The sequence below is a fragment of the Euprymna scolopes genome, chromosome 39, assembly GCF_053919585.1.
Source record: "Euprymna scolopes isolate OS-2025 chromosome 39, ASM5391958v1, whole genome shotgun sequence".
NCBI classification, from domain to species: Eukaryota; Metazoa; Mollusca; class Cephalopoda; order Sepiida; family Sepiolidae; genus Euprymna; species Euprymna scolopes.
Genome location: NC_136520.1, coordinates 69,959,209 through 69,982,560, shown reverse-complemented (window position 1 = coordinate 69,982,560; position 23,352 = coordinate 69,959,209). Strand labels below are relative to the sequence as shown.

The 23,352-nt window shown below is 33.8% G+C and overlaps 2 protein-coding genes across 2 annotated transcripts in view; one reads left to right on the top strand and one right to left on the bottom strand.

Annotated features, from left to right (window-relative positions):
- LOC145263843 (uncharacterized) overlaps window positions 1–23,352 on the top strand; it is a 649,003-nt gene that overhangs the window by 296,561 nt on the left and 329,090 nt on the right. Inside the window, exons 15-17 of the mRNA XM_080120917.1 lie at window positions 2,097–2,346; window positions 3,575–3,657; window positions 14,491–14,619. Of these exons, the coding sequence (XP_079977043.1) occupies window positions 2,097–2,346; window positions 3,575–3,657; window positions 14,491–14,619 (462 nt within the window). The remainder of the gene's footprint in view (window positions 1–2,096; window positions 2,347–3,574; window positions 3,658–14,490; window positions 14,620–23,352) is intronic.
- The window catches only part of LOC145263845 (uncharacterized), a 624,663-nt gene that overhangs the window by 416,862 nt on the left and 184,449 nt on the right, over window positions 1–23,352 (bottom strand). The gene's annotated exons all lie outside the window — the stretch shown is intronic.

Genomic DNA, 23,352 nt, shown 5'->3' with positions numbered 1-23,352 from the left:
CGGAACTCTCTAATGCCCCCCCCCCCCCCCAAAAAAAAAAAATTGTGGTAATTTTGAATTCGACCGACTGGGCTATTAAAAAAAAAAAAAAATAATAATAATGGCAGCAATCTTGGTTGAAAATTAAAAAGCCGTAAAGAAAGTTAATATTTGAGATTAAATAAAAAGCATTTAAAACTACTTAAAAACACTAAAAATCTAAGAATAAAAAAAAAAAAAAAGTAGATTGCAAAGTGACTTTTATTGACTATGGTAACATTTGTTGTATATTTGAGTTTTTACCGATTTTTCGCTGTGGATTGTAAAACAGCTCCCAAATTTTGTTTTGAAAATTTGAATTTTGTCTGGAGAAGGCGTTTGGAAAACTTTGAAAAGTCCTTGAAAATGGATATTAAAAATCTGTACGGAGCCGATGAGAGGAAACGGGGTGTAACATTACATACAATAGTATAGATAGGACTTGTTGGCATCTGTCTTGGATGAGAATAAAGTTCTGCATCTCAGATTTGCTTGTACTTGAATGCAGCATTTGCTGTCACAGTGTGCAAGCCTATCCTGCATCGGCAGGTTCTATTGTAATCATCATAGATGTAAGTGGAGTCTGCTTCTGTTGTAGACTTCTGCCATCTGTGGTCTCTCTCCTCCCTCAACTTCTGGTTCCTCATCTTCTCACTCTTTGAGCATGTTATTACCACAGTTAGTTTTTTTGTTTTGTTTTTTTCACTCCAAAGAAGGCAAAGAGTTACTTAGTCATGAGGAGCTACTATTTGGAACCAGATTTGCAGGATACTATTAAGGAAATTGGGAAGTGAGATGTTTGTTTATATTAAACTTGAATTTTTGCATGTCAGTAAAGTTAGAGAAACGGGCCTGGGAGGGAATTCCAAAGTGCTACAGTTCAAGGAAAAAAGCTATTCGAGAACGCTTTACGGCATCTAGGGATTTCTACAGTATAAGGATGGGATTTTGCTGCTTGTCAGGTTTGTCGAGGGTATTGTCGTTGAGGTGGAATGGCTGCAGTCTTCAGCCATGGAACTCCCCGGCCTGATGGGTTGATGTCACCGCCACTTGTGTCTCCTTGTAGCGCAGGGCAAGTTTTCCTGCTGGTAAGGATCAAGGTTGTTAAAATTAATAAGTCTTTTTAAAAATAGCAATTATAACATGAGAAAAATAACAGCTTTTCATGTGGTAAGCAATTTTATTCTTGATTATGTCGTAGAGTTGACATCTATTCAATGGAGACACCTTCAATCTCAATCACCACCTTAATACGAGTTCAGAACTGAGAGCATGCCTTTTCCACAAGCGCCGGCGCGAGCTCGGCAAACACTCGGTGGATGCCGGTAATCAGACTGACTTTTGGTTGGTGGGAGGTCATGTTGGTGATGTTCTCAACAAACGAAGTAGTCCAGCGGGTTCAAATCAAGGAACGGAGAGGGGGGGAGCAGTGAGAAGGGTATAAAGTTGTAGCACTCCTTCTGAAGCCAAGGCTGGGTCGCTTTGGACTTGTGGGACAGTGCTGACTCCTGCTGCCACACTCAGGGTCTGCGAACGGCCACCTGATTGCACCAGGGGAATACCACACTCTTCAGCACATCCAGTACACTTTGGTGTTGACTTTCAAGCTGACTTCGAAACCAGACCACACTTGAAACCATACCACAGACCATAACCGTAGCCAGAAACTTTATTTTCGCTCTGGGCATGTCCTTGTTATTCGTGGCAATCCAGCGATGCATTTTGAGGGCGTTGGCAATGGTCCTGTTGTCGTAATTTGGATCGGTAGAGGGCATGAGTTTTATAGAGGTGCATCACTACTCTTGCTCATTAAACATTGTGTCACTTTCAGACATGATAGAAGGCTCCTATTGCTTTTGGGATTTGTATACAACTGTCCAACTAGTAGATGGTTTGCAACAACAAAAAAAGAAAACTGGTTTCCGTCAAACGGAAATGGAATCATGTCTTTTCTAGAGGGACAATTTTATTGGTTGAACGTCTTTTGGTTAAAATAACTCAAATAATTCTTCAAAAATAGTTTAATTTACATAAATTTTTTTGTTAAGATTTTTTAATCTTTTTTTTCTTTTTTGTAGGATGAAATCGATCTTCGTGTTAAGGCCGCACGTCTTACCGTGGAGCAAGTGTACAAATCTCAGTCAGAACTAATGAAGGCCTCCCTCGAAGAGAAAAAACAAGGTGAACTGGCAGAGATACGAGACACGTTAGCTCGTTACCACAATGAAGAGATCAGTCGGCGGGAGATGGAATGGGGTGGACATTTGGAAAAACTACAATCACAATATAATCATCAAATTGAGATTGGTCAAGAGCCCGCACCAAAAGGTAATGGAAACTTTTTACTAATCAAATTATTATGACTATTTTTGTGCAGTTCTAGGAGGTACAGCCTTCGAGACTTTACCATCTGTTTTTAAGAAGTTTATTTATTATTATTAATCACTTGATGCACCCCTACCATGAAATGCTGACAGGCTTTTCGGATACTTTTTGTAGGCCAAAAGTGCATTTTCTCTAGTGCACCAGTTTTTCAATTCTTCCCATGACCTTGTGCCTAACTTCCTGAAAAATAGGTAAATAAATGCTAGTAATCAAAGTCTTGGAATCAGATAAGATCATAGAGGAGCTGCCTTGAATCTTTCCTTTTTCGGTGAGATTTCTAACATCACAACAATTGATCATCACTTTGGTCTTGGTAACATTCACTCTTAGACTTTTACATTTCATAGCATTCCTCTAAGTTACAAAAAAAATAGTGAGTAAAATGTCAGAATGTCATTTTTTTTTCTTTTTTAAATTTTACAAGGTCATATGAGCTCATTTTTCTGTTTAGGTGTCTCCACTCTAATAATGTTCCTAGCCGGAATAAGTATAAATAATTGGCTTCCTTCTGTCACAAAACTCTGTCACTTTTAAAACTGCTTGTAAATTAACTCTGAACATCTTTACCTCCTTTTTCCCAAACACAGATATACCTTGATTAACAACCTATTTTAGTTCCCTTTGTGTGCTTTAGTGAACAAATATACCTTTCCTATACCTTTGTTCTGCTGATAAACTTTTTTTTTTGTTATATTTTTTCCTTTTTTGTAAAAATTCTTAATACTTGAGGGGAAGGGAACAACATAAATAGTATCACACAGATTAAAATCAACATACCAACATATGATAACAAACGAAACTTCTTCTTCAAACTGAATCATAACACCAGCCTCTTTAATCTACTCTTTATGTCATGAAAAATCCTATCGCAAACCTACACTTGATATAAAGAAGGAAATTCTATTACAAACTTAAACATGACAGACCAAAGAAAATGCCATTTAAAAGTTAAGCGTGACAGACCAAATGAAAATGCTATTTTAAACTGGCTGAAATTCTTTTTTTCTTTCTTTATCTTTTCCTGTTTTTTTCTCTTTTCCTGTTTTTTCTTCTTTCCTTTCCCCATCCTCATATGACTTGCCTTCCTTTTTCTTCTAATGACAGTTCTCTCTGAAAATTAAAAATGTTAAAATCTGTTTTCTGTATTTGTTGTTGTCTTCTCTGTTGACAGGTGCTGTTGGCACACTCGAAGGAGCATCACTTATCCAGGATCTTACAAACAGACTAAATGAAGAACACAAAAAACTCAGCGAGGTAATGTCATAACCCAATTTTTATTTAGTTTACATGATTTTTTAGCTCTCACTTCTTTTTCAATAACTGAGTATGTTTATTTATATATATATATATATATATATATATATATATATATATATATATATATATATACTTAGGCAGCATTCTTTCTTTTAAGCATTTTTCATAAAATAACACAGACAATTCAAGTCCACTCTTTCTGGTCTGAGTAAGTTGTTGGAATCTGATGAATCAAGTTGTCAGCCACCTCAGCAAAAACAATGTACTCAGTAACAAGCAATATGGATTCCATCTTGCCATCTGAAGAACTGACATGCTGACAAATATATTACAGGATATTAGTGAATCTATTAATGGATGCTACACTTTTTGAGCAATAGTTGTTGGTATATCAAAGGCCTTTGAAAGTGTGCTTCACAAGCTAGTTTTTTTTTTTGGAATATCTAAAAATTTCTTATCCAACTTGAAATACTTTCTTTTTGATAGGATTATAAATGGACAGAAGTCTGAAGCCCATCGTATCGATGCTGACATGTCTCAAGTCCAACCTTTTTTTTTTTTTTAAATATTTATCAATGATTTCCCAAATTACATTCTAAAATCATTCGTTAACAGCTGTTCAAATGACACAACCATTTATGAAAACACTTCCAACTTTTTTGTACTTGTGACGATATAGTTTGGTAAATCTTGCCGCATCATGAATCAACTTCATTCAGGTCTGTCCGCTGCTGACTCCTCAGCATATTTCAGTCATTTTGTTGGTCCCCTGATTTATCAAAGAGGGATCTATGTTTTCAATGGCGTCCGTGCTTCCGTGTGTCTGTGCGCTTGTGCATCCGTTAGTCCAGACGATTGCTAGATAACCGTCCATTAGTTTTTCCTGAAATTTTTCCACAAATTGTATTTCATTAAATAGATGTGTGCAGCAAAAAAAAATTTTTTTCTGAAAATTCCCATTGTGGCTCAAGAGGTCTAAAATGCCCCAAAGTGGCAAAAAAATGACACGTTCTGATCCATAACTTTTGATCCATCCATTAGATTTTTCTGAAGCTTAGCCAAAATTTGGAGCCCATTGTTCTTAATATGAATCCAGTATGATTGACCCTGGCAAAATTCTGGCTCGCGTCCCCAGGGACTTTCAGTGCAAAAAGCGCTGCTTTTTGTGACTTTTTTTTTTTTTTTTTTTCATATTTCTCAACAAAAACTTGATATGTCTGACTATATAGTAGTTTTTCACGGTGGTCAATTCAAATATATGTGTGTTAAGACCTGAAAGTGCACTGTTATCCATTTACACTGTGATTTGGCATCTCCAGGGGCTCAAAAGAGGTCAAAAATGCCCCAAAATGGCCAAAAATGATACTCTATGCCCCATAGCGTTTGAGCCATCCATTAGATTTTCCTGAAACTTGGTCAAAATGTGGAAGCCATTGTTCTTAATATAAATTCAGTATGGGTGACCCTTGCAAAATTCTGGTTTGCATACTTTTGGGATTTTAGGGCTTAAAAAATATGCCTTTTTGGAGCTCTTTTTTCATATTACTCCAAAGCTTGACATGTATGTATAGTGGTTTTCCATGATGCTGAATTGTCCATTCTCACTGGGATTCAGCATTCCTAGGAGCTCAAAAGGGGTCACAAATTCCCCTAAATTGCAAAAATGACACTTTTTACCCCATAACTTTTGCCCCCTCCATTAGATTTTTCTGAAACTTGGCAAAAATGTGAAGGCAACGTTGGCTCTTCACACTTCTCACATTCATCATTTCTTCACTATTTTTTGTGATGTCATCTCACATGCAGCACCAGAGGAGGACCATGCACACGCGGCTTGTTATATATAATGTGTCTCTTTTTTACTTTTTTTTGTTTATTTGTGTATTTAACTGCTGTGTTCAAAGGTCTTTAATGGTTTGTATGTACGTTGTGTTTGTATAACAGACTGTTGCCTTAGATCCTTAATGTCTATTTTAACGGCCTAGTCTCGTCTAGGATTATGGGTGTGCATGTGTGTCAGAACATATAGTTCACAGTACATTTATAATACACAAAACATGACATACCTGTCTTCTGCTGCTCCTCCTGGGGGATCCACCAACGTCTTGGGGGAGCTGGTTCTGTTACAAGCTGCATGCAAGACAGACACAAGACGCTGTATGTTTTTATATATATATATATATTCTTTATTCACTCCCAGGCATTTCATCATAGCAGAACTGGAGTGAATGACGATTTTTAGCTTGTGGTTTCTCTGCACCAGTTGGAAACGCCCCCCCCCCACCCGATCCCACCTTTATGGGGAGACCTGTTAAACCCATCTTGTCTCTTTGGCGTCTCAAAACCCAACTTGCTAAAATTAACTCAGCTTATTCAAACCGGAACCCTTGACCCGTCAGATCTGGTCCCCCAGTTTGATATCTGTTACAAAATTACCCTTTGACCTTTTCTGCACTTGCAATGCTCGCTCAACTTATTGTTTCCCATGATTCAATCTGCTGTTTACTCCAATAGATAGATAGACGAATAACTGAATAAATACTTTATACCCGGTGTTGTAACAATTTATGATTCCATCATCAAACACAGAAGACTTGAGGGCCGATCATAGCTTCCAATTCAGCTTTGACCGCTGTGAGCCATTCCTTACTTGACCACACCAGTGTCCGTTCTATTGCCTTGTAAATCAAGCCAGTTGGTGGATTACGAGAGTCATGCCCAAATCATTCGAGTCTCCTAATAAGAAGTGCTTCCTCAAATCTAAGAAGCTTACATTGTGTATGGATTCTGATGTTTGGGACAAGGTTGTAGATACGAACCATAAAAATGAGCCAAAGACACCACCGATCAAAGACTTCCAGCCTTTGAATGTCAGCTACACACAGGGAGCAGGTTTCGGTCTTCCAAGAGTATTAATGATCAAGATCTTTTTGATTCTGTGATTTTCAACTTTGAAGAAAACACATGGAAAAAAGGTTACTTTTTAATGCTTCTCTCCTTTCACCACCAATGCTCGAATCCTATATGCAAATGATTAGTTTTTATAAAAACGTAGTTTCAATTTATGCCAGTGCCAGCAAATCCATAGCTTTGCTATAACAATTATTTGCTAATATCTTTCCTCTGATGAAAAGGATGGGTTAGGGTTAGAAACTCTGCGGATTAACAAAATGTTTATATTTGTTTTTTGATTATCCTGTCGAACAATAAGTTCTTGTAAATTATAATTTACAGTATTAAATTATGTTTTTTATAACAAGCTCTATTTTTCCTATTTTGGTTGTCTTGAGCTTTTTTACTTATTAATATTTCTATTCTCTTAAAGTTTACTGAACCTTTTGGCTTATAAACTTAATTCTTACATCTTGATTTCACACACACACACACACACACACACACTTTACTATTTTTACCAAGTAAGCTCTATGGCTTGCTTGTAGTTTCATTAAATACTTTGCAAGCAAAATCTGATTCCACATTTTGCTAATTCCTACCCTCTGATGAGAAGGAAAGTATTTCTTTCAAAACTCTGCAGATTAAGGACAATCCACTTAATTTGTGTTTCGTTTTTGAAAATTAAATATGTTTTTAACTCTTCTTAAAGTGTTTTTAACATGTTTTATTAATTATCTGTTCTTATATATATATATATATATATATATATATATATATATATATATATATATATATATATATATATTAGCTGGCAGCCTGGTATTGTCCGGTCATATAATACACTTAAACATGATATTTTAATTTATGCAGAATGCATATCTATTATTATAGAATCAATTCTCTATTGATTATTATTATTAAAGTGATTTTTATTTGTATACTAGACTACCCGTGACCCGTTGGGTCAGTACGTTATATTAGCTATGGAATTAATGTATGAGCGTGACACTTGTGACGTAAAGAAAATATTTTTTTGTGACATAAGAGAAATATTTCTATGAAAGTATATTAAAATGAAAAAAAATATAGATAGATTTCTATGAGTCGTTCTGTTTATAATTGTTTATTTTTGAAAAATAAAAACTTACAGCCATTGAATTATAAGTGGTTTGCCATACTTATAGGTAAATGTGCACTGAACACATACCATAATACTTAAAGTTAAATTCAAATTTTGAAATATCCTAATTTAAACGCGAAAAAAAAAATACTTGTGACGTTGAAAACATACACAGTAAAATAGTACATTTTATTGTCGCATTGATAATTTATTGGTAACGCAATTTAAGAAAACATTTTCAAAGTTATTTATTTATGTTGGTAGTGTAGAAGAAAATGTATGAATGTTTTTAAGAAAGGTGTATTAAAAAATGGAGAATAAATTAAAAAAAAAAGGAAGGCAGTGGGGAAATCGCCATTGTAAAATGCTCTTATGGTTGTCAACGGGTTAAAGTAGATTTATTTGTAAGAAAATTGCGTTAAAATAACTTAAACGTAATACAGAAATGAATGATATAAAAAAAAATAAAGCAGGAAGTATTAACAATTGTTTATTTGGATAATTTAAACATGAAAAAAATTGGGACGCTGAAAACATACACAGTAAAACAATACGTTTTATTGTCGCATTGATTATTTAGTATAATATATATCGTATATATGAAACAGGTCGATGATTATACGTATTATTTGTAATCACGTTTTGCATTTGCTTCCCATATCTTGAAGTTTTTTATTTAATAAATTTAAGACATTCACTTTTCTAAGGACACCCGTTTGTTGTTCGAACGAAACTGGTCCAACGATTTATGTTTATTTGTTTACGCTGTTATGGGTTTATGTTTATGTACCCATGTGCAACCGGAAGTTGTAAACCGGATGTTAGGTTACAATACCCGTTACAAGGTCATTTGAGTTTTATAATGATATATATATATATATATATATATATATATATATATATATATATATAAAATGAATACGTATTATATATGTTTGAAGCCAAAACAATGCATTATTACAAAATAAATAGATATTCATTTTGTTTGAAATTCATATTGAAATTCATAAATATATTTTGAAGGAAACCTTAATCTTCAGTATGACTTCTTTTTTTTTTTTTTTTGAACAATATAGTAATTGTTAGTAATAGAAATTCGGTAAATTTGTTAACTTAAGTGGAACGGCTCATCAAGAACTTGTTTACGTTGGACTTGAAGACAATCAGATTGTAGTCAGCTGGAAAACAGGAGAATGGAAGACAATTCCACAGGCGTGCAGTTCTAAGAAAGGAGCTTTGTTCATGGAATCTACGTTTAGGTTTAGGCGCAGATAAAGAGTGTGGGGAATTATTGATAGTGTTTTCAACTAGACGAGTGTTTCTTGTGAAAGTTTGGCAAGGGGGGACCATAGATTGAAGCTCAGTCGAGCACTTACCATGAAAATAACAATAAAGCAAAGACTCCTTAAAAAGTTCCATTCCTTCTGGAGAAGGACACTAGCCTCTTTGGAACTTTTGGTTGAGTGAGTATCATGACTAGAGCTGTGACAACAGCATATTCTTTTCATTCTTTTGACTCTCGGGTATAGTATCAGTTAGACACACTTAATCAACCGAGAACCACATCCATCTATATAAAAACATATAAGATATTAACGGATATACATACTCAAGAGTCAAAACAATGAAAAGAGTATGCTGTTGTCACAGCCCTAATTATGATGCACAAATTTTGTAGATTTTATTGATGAATGACTCAAAAAAAAAAAAAAAAAAAAAAGATTCTCATATTCTCTATCACCATACTGGAGTTACAGTTAGGATTTACTGAGCAGCATGCTTTTCATTATTAAGTTTCTTTCTTAAAACTACCCACTTGTGGAACACAATACCACAAAGCTGCTTCCCAGCTGACTATAACATGGCTGTTTTCAAGTCTAACGTGAACAACTATCCTATTAAATAAATAAAGACTACTTTCACCATTATCAATAATCACAGTGTTGTCTATGTGGCCAACTGACACTTATTAACCCTTATCTTTTAGTGACCTTCAGGCCTTGATAATTGGTGATCCCCCACCACAAACTTTAAAAGCAAAATAGTCATCAATCATACTTACTTGCAGTTGTAGTGGCTATCATCCTGGTCGGGATGAGCAGGCTTACTCCTTAGCACAAACTATCGCAGTCCAGTTCCGATGATCCTGAGTTAGGTCAAAGAAAATGGCTAACTACTCCCGATTCCAATACCATAGACCAACTAGTTGTTGGCCCGATATTACTGCCAGGTTGTCTTTAATTGCTGTCGCTCAGGTCTTCAACTGCACACTGGCACACACTCTCTCTCTCAGGTCAACGAGCTGTCCAAACTACTGGAGACGTCATTGAAGACGGACAGATGGTAGAGGGGAAGACGTAAGTTTAGTCTTTAGCAGAAAGTAGAAATCTAAACACAATTTCTACGATGGCAGCACAGAATGTTTCAAAGACGGTTGTTATCGAAGAATTCCAGTTTGTGCATCAATCATCTTGACGAGCAATTGAAACTAAATCATGATTTAGTTCCAATTGCTCACTAATTTTTTTTTAAAAGTTTTTCTCTCTCTATTTATGCATATATAGTCATCCACAAACAGACTGTTTCACTGTATCGCAGCTCTTCAGTGTGGCTAGACTAGCAACTACCTCAAGCTAGAATTGAAACTCAACTGCCTAGGCCCAAGTCAGCGCTTCCAACTGTTACACTACTTGGTTGCTGTTAAAATAGGTATCATTATGAGTCACATCTTCTTCCGGTGCGGATTGCAAACCGACATGACTTATTTTTTGCCATTTCTTCAAATGCAGGGCAAGTTGGTTGATGGATGCCTAACTGTTGAGAGATGTTCAATCAAAAACATTTTCTCTCCATCTTCCCCTTGGCTTTCCTCTGCCTCTTTTGCCTTCTAACATACCCTCCAAAGCATTACTATGATGCGCCAGTGGTTGATCGTTTGACATTGGCCAAAAAATTTAAGGGTTTTAAGGTCACCAGGGTCATTTATAGGTTTGGTTGATAAAATATCCAAAATACATCAAAATGTAAAAAAAAATAATTTTTTTTTTTTTATCGATTTTCTTTGCTTCGTAAAATAAAAATAAAATTAAAGAATATTTTAATGAATAATGTGTTTCCAAAACAGAAAAGGTTTCAACAATTTAAATATTTTTATTGGTATTTTTAAGATTTGAAATAATTTAATAACAAGTTTGTTTTGATTTGTTACAGCCATTTTCAATTTCACAGAAATACAGCAACAACAAGTTTTGTTTTTAAAGAAAACATCATCGTGCTAACAGTTTTTTTTTTTACTTTATTTCATATTGCAAATCATATTTGTAATTTTTCAAAAATTGTAAACATAACGATATTTGAAATTATTTTTGATCAGCAATATATCTGCAGGCGATATATCACAACAGTGGATGAATAACGCTAGTATCAAATAAAAATAAAAACTGTTTTTTGTTTTTGCCGAAAATACTAAACAAATATTTTGTTTACACAATAACAAATTTTGGCTAACGTAACATTCGAATATTATTAAATTGTTTTTGCGGAGATTGTCATGAAATATTGTAAAAATTTATTTAATATTTTGCATGTATTAATAATTTTATCGGTGATTTTAATAATTTTGTGTTAAAGCATGTTGATTTGGTTGTTGCATGTTAAATAGGATTTAAAAAAAAATTTTTTACAGAATTTAATCGAATGGAAAATGTTTCAAAATTATATCTTCACTTACAAAAGTATTGTACGATACCATTGCTGAAAAAAATCTGATTCCGAAGTCAGTTTTAAAAAGATCTAACCTCAGACTCTTACATAATTGTTGATTTCTAAATATAACTTTTATAAAACAAATGTCTGAATCCCAACTATGAGTCTCGCAAAAATTGCTGACTCTGAACTGATTCTTATAAAAATTGCCGACTTCTAACTATTATGCTTAGAAAAATTGCCCATTTCCTATTGTAACTTCTACAAAAGTTGATCATTTTCCTATGATTCATACAAAAGTTGCTGACTTTTAACTATGACTTACGAGGTGCGTGCAATAAGTAATACCCCTGACCAACTTCCAGTTGTCTGATCTAGCTGAAATTTTGCGTGCAATGATTTATATCTCTACGGGTTATGTGGCAAATTACAGCTCTGAACTAATTGTGGTTTCTGTTTTACAGGTGTTTAAACTGAGTCAGGTATGAAATAGAGCCTGTTGAATGTTGAGCAGTGATCTGGTTTTTGTATTTGAAAGGACGCACACCACAGGAGACTTGATGAAATGAAAGAAACTTATGGTGATAATGCCCCATCATATGACCTTGTAAAACACTGGCATCGCGAATTCAAACATGGCCGGAAGTCTGTGGAAACAGCTCCCAGACCTGGTCGTCCCCCCTTCTACCATTGATGAGGCATCTGTCTGTTAAGTTGAGGCTGCCATTTTGGAAGATCGGCGTATTACTATTTGCCAAATAGCTCAAGATTTCAAGATTAGTACAGGATCTGTGGAAACTATCATTCATGACCATTTGCATATGCATAAGGTGTCTGCCAGATGGATTCCCAGGTTGCTCACACGATTCCAGAAGCAAGAACGTGTCAAGTGCTTGAGGATGAATTTGGAGATGTGCCAAGAAGATGAGTCAAAGTTTTTCAAAAGACTGATTACACAGGATGAAACCTGGGTCCATCACTATGATTCAGAGGCCAAAGCCCAGTCAATACAGTGGAAGGACTTGGACTCACCACCTTCAAAGAAGGCAAGGGTGCAGCCCTCCACTGGCAAGGTCATGCTCACAGTCTTCTGGGACCAGGACAGAGTAGTGATGACAGATTTCCTGGCAAAGGGTACCACAATTACAAGAGCCTATTATGCTTCATTTTTGAGGAAATTTAGGGAAGCTATCAAAATCAAGAGGCGGAGCAAGATCAGCAAAGGTACCCTCCTCCTGCAGGACAACGTGCCGGTCCACATGTCGCCAGATCAGAAGCACGGACGTGTGGTTATGAAATCCTCCACGGTCGTCCCTACTTTCCTGACCTTGCACCCTCTGACTTTCACCTCTTCCCAGCCTTGAAGTTGTTTTTGAAAGGAAAGCGTTTCCCAGATGATGCAGCCTTGATTTCTGAAGTCACGTCGTGGTTGAAGGACCAACCTGGAGTGCTCTATAAAAACGGTCTCCAAACGATGGGAGAAATGCATAACTCTGGGTGGTTCCTATGTAAAGAAAGACTAATAACTGTGCCAAGTTTCGTTGCTCTACTGTTATGAGAAGTGGATCAGGGGCATTACTTATTGCACGCCCCTCGTATATAAAAATTACTGATTTTCAGCTACAACTCTTAGAAAAATTGTTGATTATGGTCATACAAAAATTGCTGACTATAAAAATGTTAAATTTCTGACTATGACTCCTACAAAATTGCTGACTACAAACTATGATTCCTATAAAAATTCAAAATTTTCAGACTATGACTCCTACAAAAATATAGTGCACTTAAAAAAACTAGAAAAAGGCTGTGTTGCAAATTACAGTCAGCTTGAAACATTCTAAAACTCGCTGATTTTTCCAAAATGTCCAATATCTTGGTATTTTCACATTTTTGCAACTCATATATACAATTTAGTACCTGTAGTGTAAGAAATTGCTTGCAATATCACTTCAATTAGATTTTTTTTTTTTCTTTCCTCCATGATAAATGTGTCTCTGGCCCAACTGTAAATGCATGCAGAAGTTTGGGGGCAATTTTAGTTTACCGGTACAGATACGTTTATATAAAGATACAAGATGTGAATTAAAAATTGATAGCTGAAACATTTTTTTGTAATAAAATTAATATATAACTATGAAAAGTTAAAATTCTTGAATTAAACAAAGCCTAATATGATATTAGGCTGTCTAATTAAAACATTATATAAATTCTTTAATAAATGTGGTAGGTTTTTTGTAATAGAAAGAGAAAGTTTTGCTTTTTAATTTAAGGATATGAATTATTTGGATTCTTCAAACTGCTGTTCTCATCTTGAGTTTTATTTTCACAATGTTTTGGTTGCTGTAACCTCCAACCTTCTTCAGATGTATCTTGTCAAACTCGGGGATCTTTCTGTCAAACTTGGTAATCTGCACAGAATTTTCAATGAAACCCTTTATTTACTTGGGGGGGGGTAGCATGCTTTTGTTCTGTCAGTCATGACTGGGTAGAAATCCTAAGTATTTCGCAATTGTATTTTGGGGTCATCTGCACATAAAAGATTGAACATTCAACCATGCTATAATTTTTACAAGTGAATTTTACCAAGTATTGCTGCAACACATATCCATGCAAGAAGACTTGGATTAAATAAAGGGTTTCATTCGAAATTCCATGCAGATTCCCGAGTTCAACAAGATATCCCTAAAAAAGATTGGAGGTTAAATGACCGAAAACTTGTGAACATGACACTCAAGATGAGAACAGTAGTCAGACAAATCCAGATAATATGAATAATCAATCCTCACCTCAAAAATTCAGAAAAATAACTGTAATGAATTATTTGGTTGAAGATTGATAAAAAATCAAGTTAGTGGGTCATTTTTGAACGAAAATTGAACCTCCTGCAAAAAAAATTGAATTTTCTTTTCTTTTCTTATTAATTTTGTATTTAACCGTTAGTATGTGAAAAAAAATGAATAAAAAAAAAACCCAAAAAACTTTTCATTGCTGAATTGATTTAATCATAAATGTTTTGTACCGGTACATTAAAAGTAGCCTTTTTTTTTTTTTTTTTTTTTAATCTTATTTGATGGCATCTGGTGACACTACATGTGTGGTCTTTCATTTAGGCCTTTGTACGAATGGGTAAACCTTCACTTGGGCTCAAGTGGTTGGCCGTCTCGTCGGTCACAGAACCCTGGATGAGCTCCTTCTTTGATATCATCGTCACAGATCAAGACGTACACCATCTGAGGGAGGTAAAATTTACAAAAAGAAAAAAAAATGATATCACTTTTTTATAACCAATGGTTCGCGGTTATCTCTTTACTTCTTTTTTTTTCTCCCTAATTTATTATTTAACACTTGTTTTCTTTTTTTTTTTTAATTATTATTTTTTTAACACCTTTCTACTTTTGCATTGGTTAAATATCACATTTTTTGTTTCTGTTGGTTTGAAAAACATCTTTTTTTTTTTTCCTAACCATGATTTTAATTTAACATTTATATTATTTATTTTTTTTTTTTATCTTTTGCTTTTTTTTTGTATTTTTTGTTTGCGTGTGCATTTGACGTGTGCAGCACAAAACTCTTTACTTTAAATACCACTTCACTTACATTATTTGGATTTTCGTTTCAACTAGTGTTGGGATGATTAATCGGAATCAGGAGTCTGTAAAATCGGAAGTTTTTGGGGTATCACAATCGGAAAAATTTGTGCCTATTTTCCGATGCCAAAAACGATTCCTTTAATTACCTTTTTTTATTCGATTTTGTTTAAAACAAAATCTTCAACAGCTGGTAGTAATAATAAAATAATAAATATTTATTCATTTTAAAATATTTATTGATTTTAAAATATTTATTGATTTTTAAGTTACCATTAAAGTTAAAATCTACAGATCCCCAGTGTGTTTTTACATTTGAGAAAATATCTGCACATCTAACATTTGTTTTTACGATAATCGAGAAAAAATAACAATATTTTGAGATTTATACTTCAGAATTTGTAATTGTATTAGACGTGGGGAAAAAATATTGGAATATCTGTATATTTATTTAACATGTGTTTTTATGGTAATCGGTGAAAAAATAACAACTTCATGGTTAAATATTTAGAGATTTATAGAGAATCAGTGGCGGTAATTTCATATGGAATTAGTAATTGTATCGGAATCGGGGGGAAAAATATTGGAGTCGTCCCATCACTAGTTTCGACCAATCTAACCTCCAATCTTCTTCAGGTGCATCTTTTCAAACTTTGGAATCTTTATAGAATTTCAAACTTAAACCTAGTTATAATCTACAGGAGTATATTCTTCTTGTTCCTTCAACAAAAACCAGACAGAAGTGTGCAATGGGCAAATCCCACCCACCTCATCTGAATATTATCAAGACGATGTTAACATTCCCGTTCTTTCTCAGTTACTAGCCATTGGGTAACATCTGAAAAATCCATGGTAAAATAAATTAAAATGCAAATTGCTTAATGTTGGTTTGAGTTGTTTTCTTAACTTTTTATATATACTATATACTAGACTGGGTGCCTGGCGTTGTCCGGGTGTTTGGAGGTGCGTGTTGAGCAAAAAAGGAAAGTGGTAGTAGGCAGGCAGGCTCAAACTCGTGGCGCGAAAGCAAAAAAGAAAGTGAAAGAAAATCTGACGCCTTACCTCTACTTCATGATGCAACTGGAAGTTTGGAATGTTAAAATTAGGCAAAATCAATCCAACCGATACGATAACTTGCAAAAATGGCTTGCAAAAAATCGACTCCTCCTTGTACAAAACTGCCCAGATGAGGGTAAAGGCATTAATGTTTTTGGCCAATTTTTCAATATTTGTCACCCGAGATGTTGAGCTTCAAAATAATACTGATCTCATGAAAATCCATCGCCTCTGTCGAAAGCAGACATACAAACATGCATACATACATTTAAACAGACAGCTGGGATTTATGTTATAGATAACTTATGTATCTAACGAGGCTGGCTCAAAATCAAGGATAGCAAGATCTATTTTGGTTAATATAAACAAATTTACATGATCGCAACACTGGACATGCTAATGTTTCAGACAAATGGTTGGTTAAAACCAGCTGTCCTCCTCTAGCGACTTAATAAATGGTTTATTTCCACAGAAGAAACCAATTTTCCAAAACCATTAAAAAAAAATGTTTAAATAAATGAAATACAACTTTTTTAAAAAATGAATAAATAGTTCTTTTTTTTTCAATCTGAGTTCACTCCTGTATTGAAACTGATTTTCTGTAACATTATTAACATATATATATATATATATATATATATATATATATATATATAGTTACACAAGATCAGATCAAATCAACATGGTGTCATGAGTTTCAATTTCAGATTGAAAAAAAAAACCCTTCACTTTTTAATTAATTTTTTTTTTACAAGGATTTGTACATGTGTTTATTATAAATTGTCAAGATTTGGATTTTATGTAATGAATATAACAAAATGGATTTTTGTGAGGCTTTATTAAACCCTTAATTTAATCCATGGGAGTTTATTGTTCTTGTTCCCTCAACAATGCCCAGATAGAAGTGTGTTATGAGCAAATCTGCACAATGTGATTCAAATAAATTTTTTTTTATTATTTTATGCATCTACCATATTCTCAAATAAAGACCCCTCCAAACACACACAAAATTTTAAAATGTTAAAAGAATACACATAAAATAAGGTCCCAGCCACGTCAAGACTAGAGATACCCAGCCAGGTTCACATGCAGCTTTAAAACCCCTCTCCCTCCATTTCTTTGTTTTGTTTTACAAAGAGAATCAGAAATTAAAAACCCCAGAGATTTCAAATTGAAAATTTTTTATATTAAGACTGACAATTACTCAACTGGGTATTTTCGTTTTTACCTAATGGGTTAGAGCTAATCAAGGCCCAGGAGCAACTCAAGGATTATCAGTTGGACGATGAACACCGACATGCAAGGATTAGAATAAGTGAATGCAACGAACAGTATATTAAGAGGAATCAATTATCTAAGAGGATGGACAAGCAAGTATTTGTTTACATAAGACTTTAAAACGACTCTGTGGTAGTCGGTTATGAAGCAGCCTCATGTTATTTTGTTACATGGATTCAATGTTCTTGGAATGAAATTTCTTTGTGAAAGTTTTGTTTGTTTTTCTGTCCAAGATTTTTTGTTGTTGTTGTTAAATAAATTGTGTTCTTGCGTAATCAGTATTTTGTGTTGCCTAAGCACATTTATCTGTATTGATTAAAGATCAAGTTTACTAAGTATTATTTAGTAGTACACAACGAGATAAAAAGCTTTAACAATAATTGCTGTTATAATGTATAAACAAAGGGTGTCCCTGTACCACGGATAAAGAGCCGTCTGGAGTAGATATACTTAGCTACAATCGCTGTATCATCACTTCTTATTGCTTCAAATTATGTTCCCTGTCTTTAGATCATACACACCTTCCATGAGCAGAGTTTCTTTCCAAAAATTACCTGTCTATGGAACACAATACTATGACTCTGCTTCCAGCTGACTACAACATAGTATTTTTCAAGTCCAATTCCTGTTGAGTCATCCTGGCCTCAACTGTGGTGCTGCCACAAAGCCGACATAGTCTAAGTCATTTTTTAAATTACTTTTTCCTTGTTGACTATGTCATGTGCAGTTCTAGATAGGTCCACCCTCTTAGGCTTTGCTTTCCCTTTTGAGAAGGAGTAAGTTTATTGTTAATCACCTGAAGTGGCTTTATCAAGGAATGCCGATGGGGCTGCTTAGGCACTATTTACAGGTCAGTGCTGCTCCTTGGGAGCACTGACTTTTCAGTCCCACTTTCCGACCCTTGTGTCACTGTGGAAAAAAAATAAATACCTTCCTGTTGAGTCGTTCTAAAAAATCAGATTCTGACCATTGTATCTAATTTCCAAGGTGTTTGTTTCATCAGCCACCTGGCAAACTTGTTAACTGTTATCCTTGAGTGATGAAATGATTCCAGTATTTTTCCTAATTCCAATACAATTACTGATCCTTTTCTAAATTATAGATCCCAATACAATTATCGATTCTTTTTTTTAATTTTCGATTCCAATACAATTATAGATTCTGTTCTAAATTATAGATCCCGATACAATTACAGATTCTTTTTTAAATTCTTGATTCCAATACAATTACCAGTTTCGATTCCGATTCTTTAAAAATTTTTGAATATTTACCTATAGAATAGAGTTCCGTGGGATTTTTTAAAAAATTTTCAGATTACTATAAAAGTCAGTTGATGGTGTTCAAGTAGTTAACAGCACAGATTAAAAACCTGGATGTTTTAAGTTCAATCCAGTTTGTACGACAAAATCACTTTCACTAATTATGTTGACAACTTTCACGTAGTCCCTCCCTTAAGTACCCTATGTCTTTCTAGAAAGAATTTTGACTAGAAAAATATCAGGGAAACTAATGCCACTAATAGAATCCTTGGATTCATATGATATGATACTAATGATCATAAAAATTAACGTAATATATGCATATATTTTCACAAATGCAATACACTTATGGAAAGAGGAGTACTGGTGATTTATAGATTTTAATTTCATTAACAGCAGTAGGCAAAGGTGTTAAGAAAAAAGTGGTAGCAGGCTCAAACCTGTAACACGAAGGAGAAAAAAAAGGTTAACAAAAAAAGTGACGTCTTAACTGATGTCTCCATGGCCCAACCGGAAGTTAAGAGCGTTGAAATTAACCGTAGTCAATCAAAAAGAAGACGATGACTTGCTAAAATGGTGACACAAAAATCAACCCAACTTTGTACGAAACGGCCGAGTTTAGGGTGAAGGAATTAATGTTTTTGGCCAACTTTTCAATATTTGTCCTCCGAAGGGTTGAGTTTTAAAATGATACCTATCTTGTGATATCCGTCGCCTGTATCAAAAGTTTTTTGCGGACATACAAACATACATACACACACACACATATTTTACCTTTTAGATATTAGACTAGTGTGGGTGCCCGGTGTTGCCCAGGCGTTTATAGGTGTGCATTGAGACAAAAAAAAGTTGTAGTAGGTAGGTAGGCTCGAACCTTAAGCCTTGACGCGAAGGTGGAAAAGAAAGTGAAAAAAAAAACCCTGACATCTTACCGACGGGACAGGAAGTGAAATTTAACGATTAAAAAGTTGACATGAAGAAGGTGAAAGTGAATTAGTTCACGCAGGAGAAATGAAATCACGCACTTAAGTTTGGTTGGAAGCCAGTTCTTTCCGCCGTGGTGGGGGAGCTCTGGCAGTGTCTTAATGAATAGCAATTGTCTGATATGAAAGGGGTATTCCCACCGCCACAGTGATCTAAGCTGATTGCCTTCAACACCTGCTGGCCACGGAGGCCAACAAATCGATTTTGTTTTCGAATCAGTTTTAGTTTTATATAAAAAGCCAAAGAAACATGTGGAGACCAAGAAACAGCGCAAAGATAACGTGTAAAAGTCGCCCAAATAAAAGATAGGTACGACCGTCTTTCATAAATCAGAGATATTGTAATCTAGGGAGTATATAAAAAGTTCTAAGAATTAGTGCTCCCTCTCCCCTCGAGCCCTCCATCCCTCCAAAAATCTTTGCCGGACATACACAAAAAACGCACACACTAACACACATTTTTGCTTTCATATTGTAGACTAGCGGAGGTGCCCGGTGTTGCCCGGGTGTTTGTAGGTGTATGTTGAAAAAAGAAAAAAAAAAGTTTTGGTAGGAAGGTAGGCTCAAACCTGAATCCTCGACATCTTACCACAACACTAAGAAGGCAGTGATGTGAGAATGGTTGAAATTAAACAATTAAAAACTTAAGTAATAGGTGCGTAAATTTAATGAGGTAAACATCGCGTTATAGGGGATGAAATCCCGCACTTAACTTTATCTGCGAAGCAGTTTTCTTGTTTTTTTTTTGGGGGGGGGGCCAACTCTCTACAAAAAGGGGAGTGTCCAAATGAATAGCAATTGTCTGATATGACGGTTTTCACTGCATTGATCAAAGCTGATTGCTTTCTGAACGCCCCTGGCAGGAAAGCCAAGGAACCTACTTCGTTTCAATTAGTTTCACTTTATTTATACAAAAAAGCCAAACAAACATATGACAGAGTGGAATAGCGTGAATTTTATAAAAGTCGATCAAAATAATTCTAAGCACAATGTCCCTTCGCAAATCGTAGATATTACGATCTAGGGGGTATATAAGTTTTAAAAGAGAACCCCGGTGAAAAAAGCCTTTACTGGAGATACAAAAATGCGCGCGCCGCTTTTGCCTTTTATATATATATATATATATGAAAGTAATGTGACCTGATGAACTCCTTTTCTCCTCGACATACATATGCCCGACAAACCCGCTTAGCAATAAAATCTCACCCCTTCACTGTTGAGGTCCCTAAATGCCATAAAGCTTCTTATTCTAATAGTTTCTTCCCTCGAACAGTTAGACTTTGGAATTACCTTCCTTCTGCCTGTTTCCATGATTGTAATGGTATGCAGAAGTTTAAATGTAACGTAAACCAACATCTTGTTAATCTTTCCTAGACATGGTCCCAAATAGTAGCCTCTTATGTCCAAGTGACGATATACCTTGTTTGGGGTGAATGTAAGTAAAAAAAAAAATTTTTTTTTTAAACTATCTGGGGGCACCCAGCGTTTCCTGATCGTAAAATATGGTTAAATATAATGCTTTAATGAAGTCAATTTAAAGAGGGTGGAGGCTTGAAATGCCATCGTATTGTGTTATTTAAAGAAAAAAAAATACTGCATGCTGGGCGCAAACTTGCAAAAATTAAGTTCGTAAATGAATATGCTATAAATTAGCCCAAGACGTCACCAATATAATCACGTTACAAATTTAGCTTTTTTAAAATGAAACAACAAATCGACCATTCATGCATGCACGATTAACAAATTGCGTTGAAACCAAGATTTTTACTTGACCCTCCACTTTAAACAAAATAACATTTCTACATGAAATGATTGATGATTTTTTTTCTAATTTTCCATATTATGTGTCCGAGAGATCGCTCTTTCTAACAGTACCTGGTTCATGCCAGTTCTACGCAGATGACAAAAGTTTTTCGCGGTTATAAAAACACACTAACACACAGATGACTGAGACTCATATAATAGATTTAAAAATAGTTAATATGGTGTTATGAGCTTAGCTCCAAAAGACATGGGGTTCCTTATTCTATCCTGAACAACGCCAAGTCTTCCTGCTAATATATAATATAAAACTATAGAGTTTTTTTTCTTTTTTTTTTCAAATCTATTGTCATTCAAACGAGTTGCAATATTTTTATTCTTTGCATTTTCCTGATTTCTATATTAAAAAAAAAAAAGAAAGAAAAAGAAAAGATTTAGATATGTGGCCAATGCTTTTCTTTTTTTTCTTTTTTTTGCGTGTGGTTTTTGCTTTTTCATTAAACTGCTTTCATTTTTAATTGGGGTTTATTTGCTTATCATATTTCTTCTTTTTTTTTATGGTGAAGGGTTTTCTTTTTATGTCATTTAGAGGTTCATTGCTTTTAGTTAAGTTTTGCCCTGTGATAGTTGTCTTACTGCGTATGCCAACTCGCCACACCCGGTAAGTAAATGCTAAGTAGGTGCTTATTCTGCAATCTTACATATATTCATACTTTCTCGTAGCGTCATAACCACATACTAATTGAGTGTCCTTACTCGTTGTGACAAATGAACTTTAAACTTATAATGAAGAATCATGTTCGTATTGTTATCTAATTGTTGAATCACAGATTTTGCCTACAAGAAAATATGGCAAGAATCACTCTCACAAAATAAAATGTTAAACAAAATGTTGGAGTCAAATTTAAATTTTAATTGTATAATTGTTTAACCAATTAAATTTAAATTCTGTAATGTCGTTAATTAATGAAATACAATGTAAATTTTAATTATTTTTATTTATTAAACTAATATTTATTTTCTTATTTAACGAATGTAAATTTTAATTGTATAATTTCTTAATCAATTAAATTTAACTTTTGTAATTCCATCAATTAATGAAATACAACGGAAATTTTAATTATTTTTTATTTATTAAACTAATATAAATTTTAAGTTTTATTTATTTTATTTCACAAATATTAATTTTAATTGTATAATTTCTTAACCAATTAAATTTAAATTCTGTAATATCATTAATCAATGAAATCTAATGTAAATTTTAATTAAATTTTATTTTTTTATTTGTTAAACTAATGTAAATTTTAATTAAGTTCTATTTATTTTCTTATTTATTTAACGAATGTAAATTTTAATTGTATAATTTGTTTAACCAATTAAATTAAAATTTTATAATTTTATTAACTAATAAAATGTAAATTAAAATTGTTTTCAATTTTATTTGTTTTACTTATTTAATCAATTAATTATTATAGAGTCGATTCTCTATTGATTATTACATATTATATTGTACACAATATATAGTAATGATTTAAAAATTTAAAAAAAAAAAAAAATGTCTTGGGTGCCATCATCTAGAACCAAAATCAAAACTTATGAAGCATTTTTGATCAAATTATTTATTACAAGTTTCAAGCAAGCCAGGACGATCCAGAGATTTTTATAATTATGAAGATAAAAACAAACTTTTTTGATACAAAATAAATTTAAAACATTTTTTTTTTTTTTTTGACACACACACAAAAAAATACTTGCTTAAAACAAAGAAGTTAAAACTAAAACATATTGATTGACATTTTAAGGAATTCGATAAAATATTAATCAAAGATCGAATGTTTAGAATAATTTACCAAAATTAACTTTTAGTCTTATATACATTGTTTGGTTTTACTTTCATGTTTTTATTTTGTTTTTTTTTTTTAAATTGAATAATGTTTAATGCAACTACTGGGGGGTATGTGTATGTTTCGTAAGGAAAATATGGTTAACAATGCTGGGAAATACGGTGACAATTACCAAAAAGGAAGTAATCTAACAGAGCACGCATG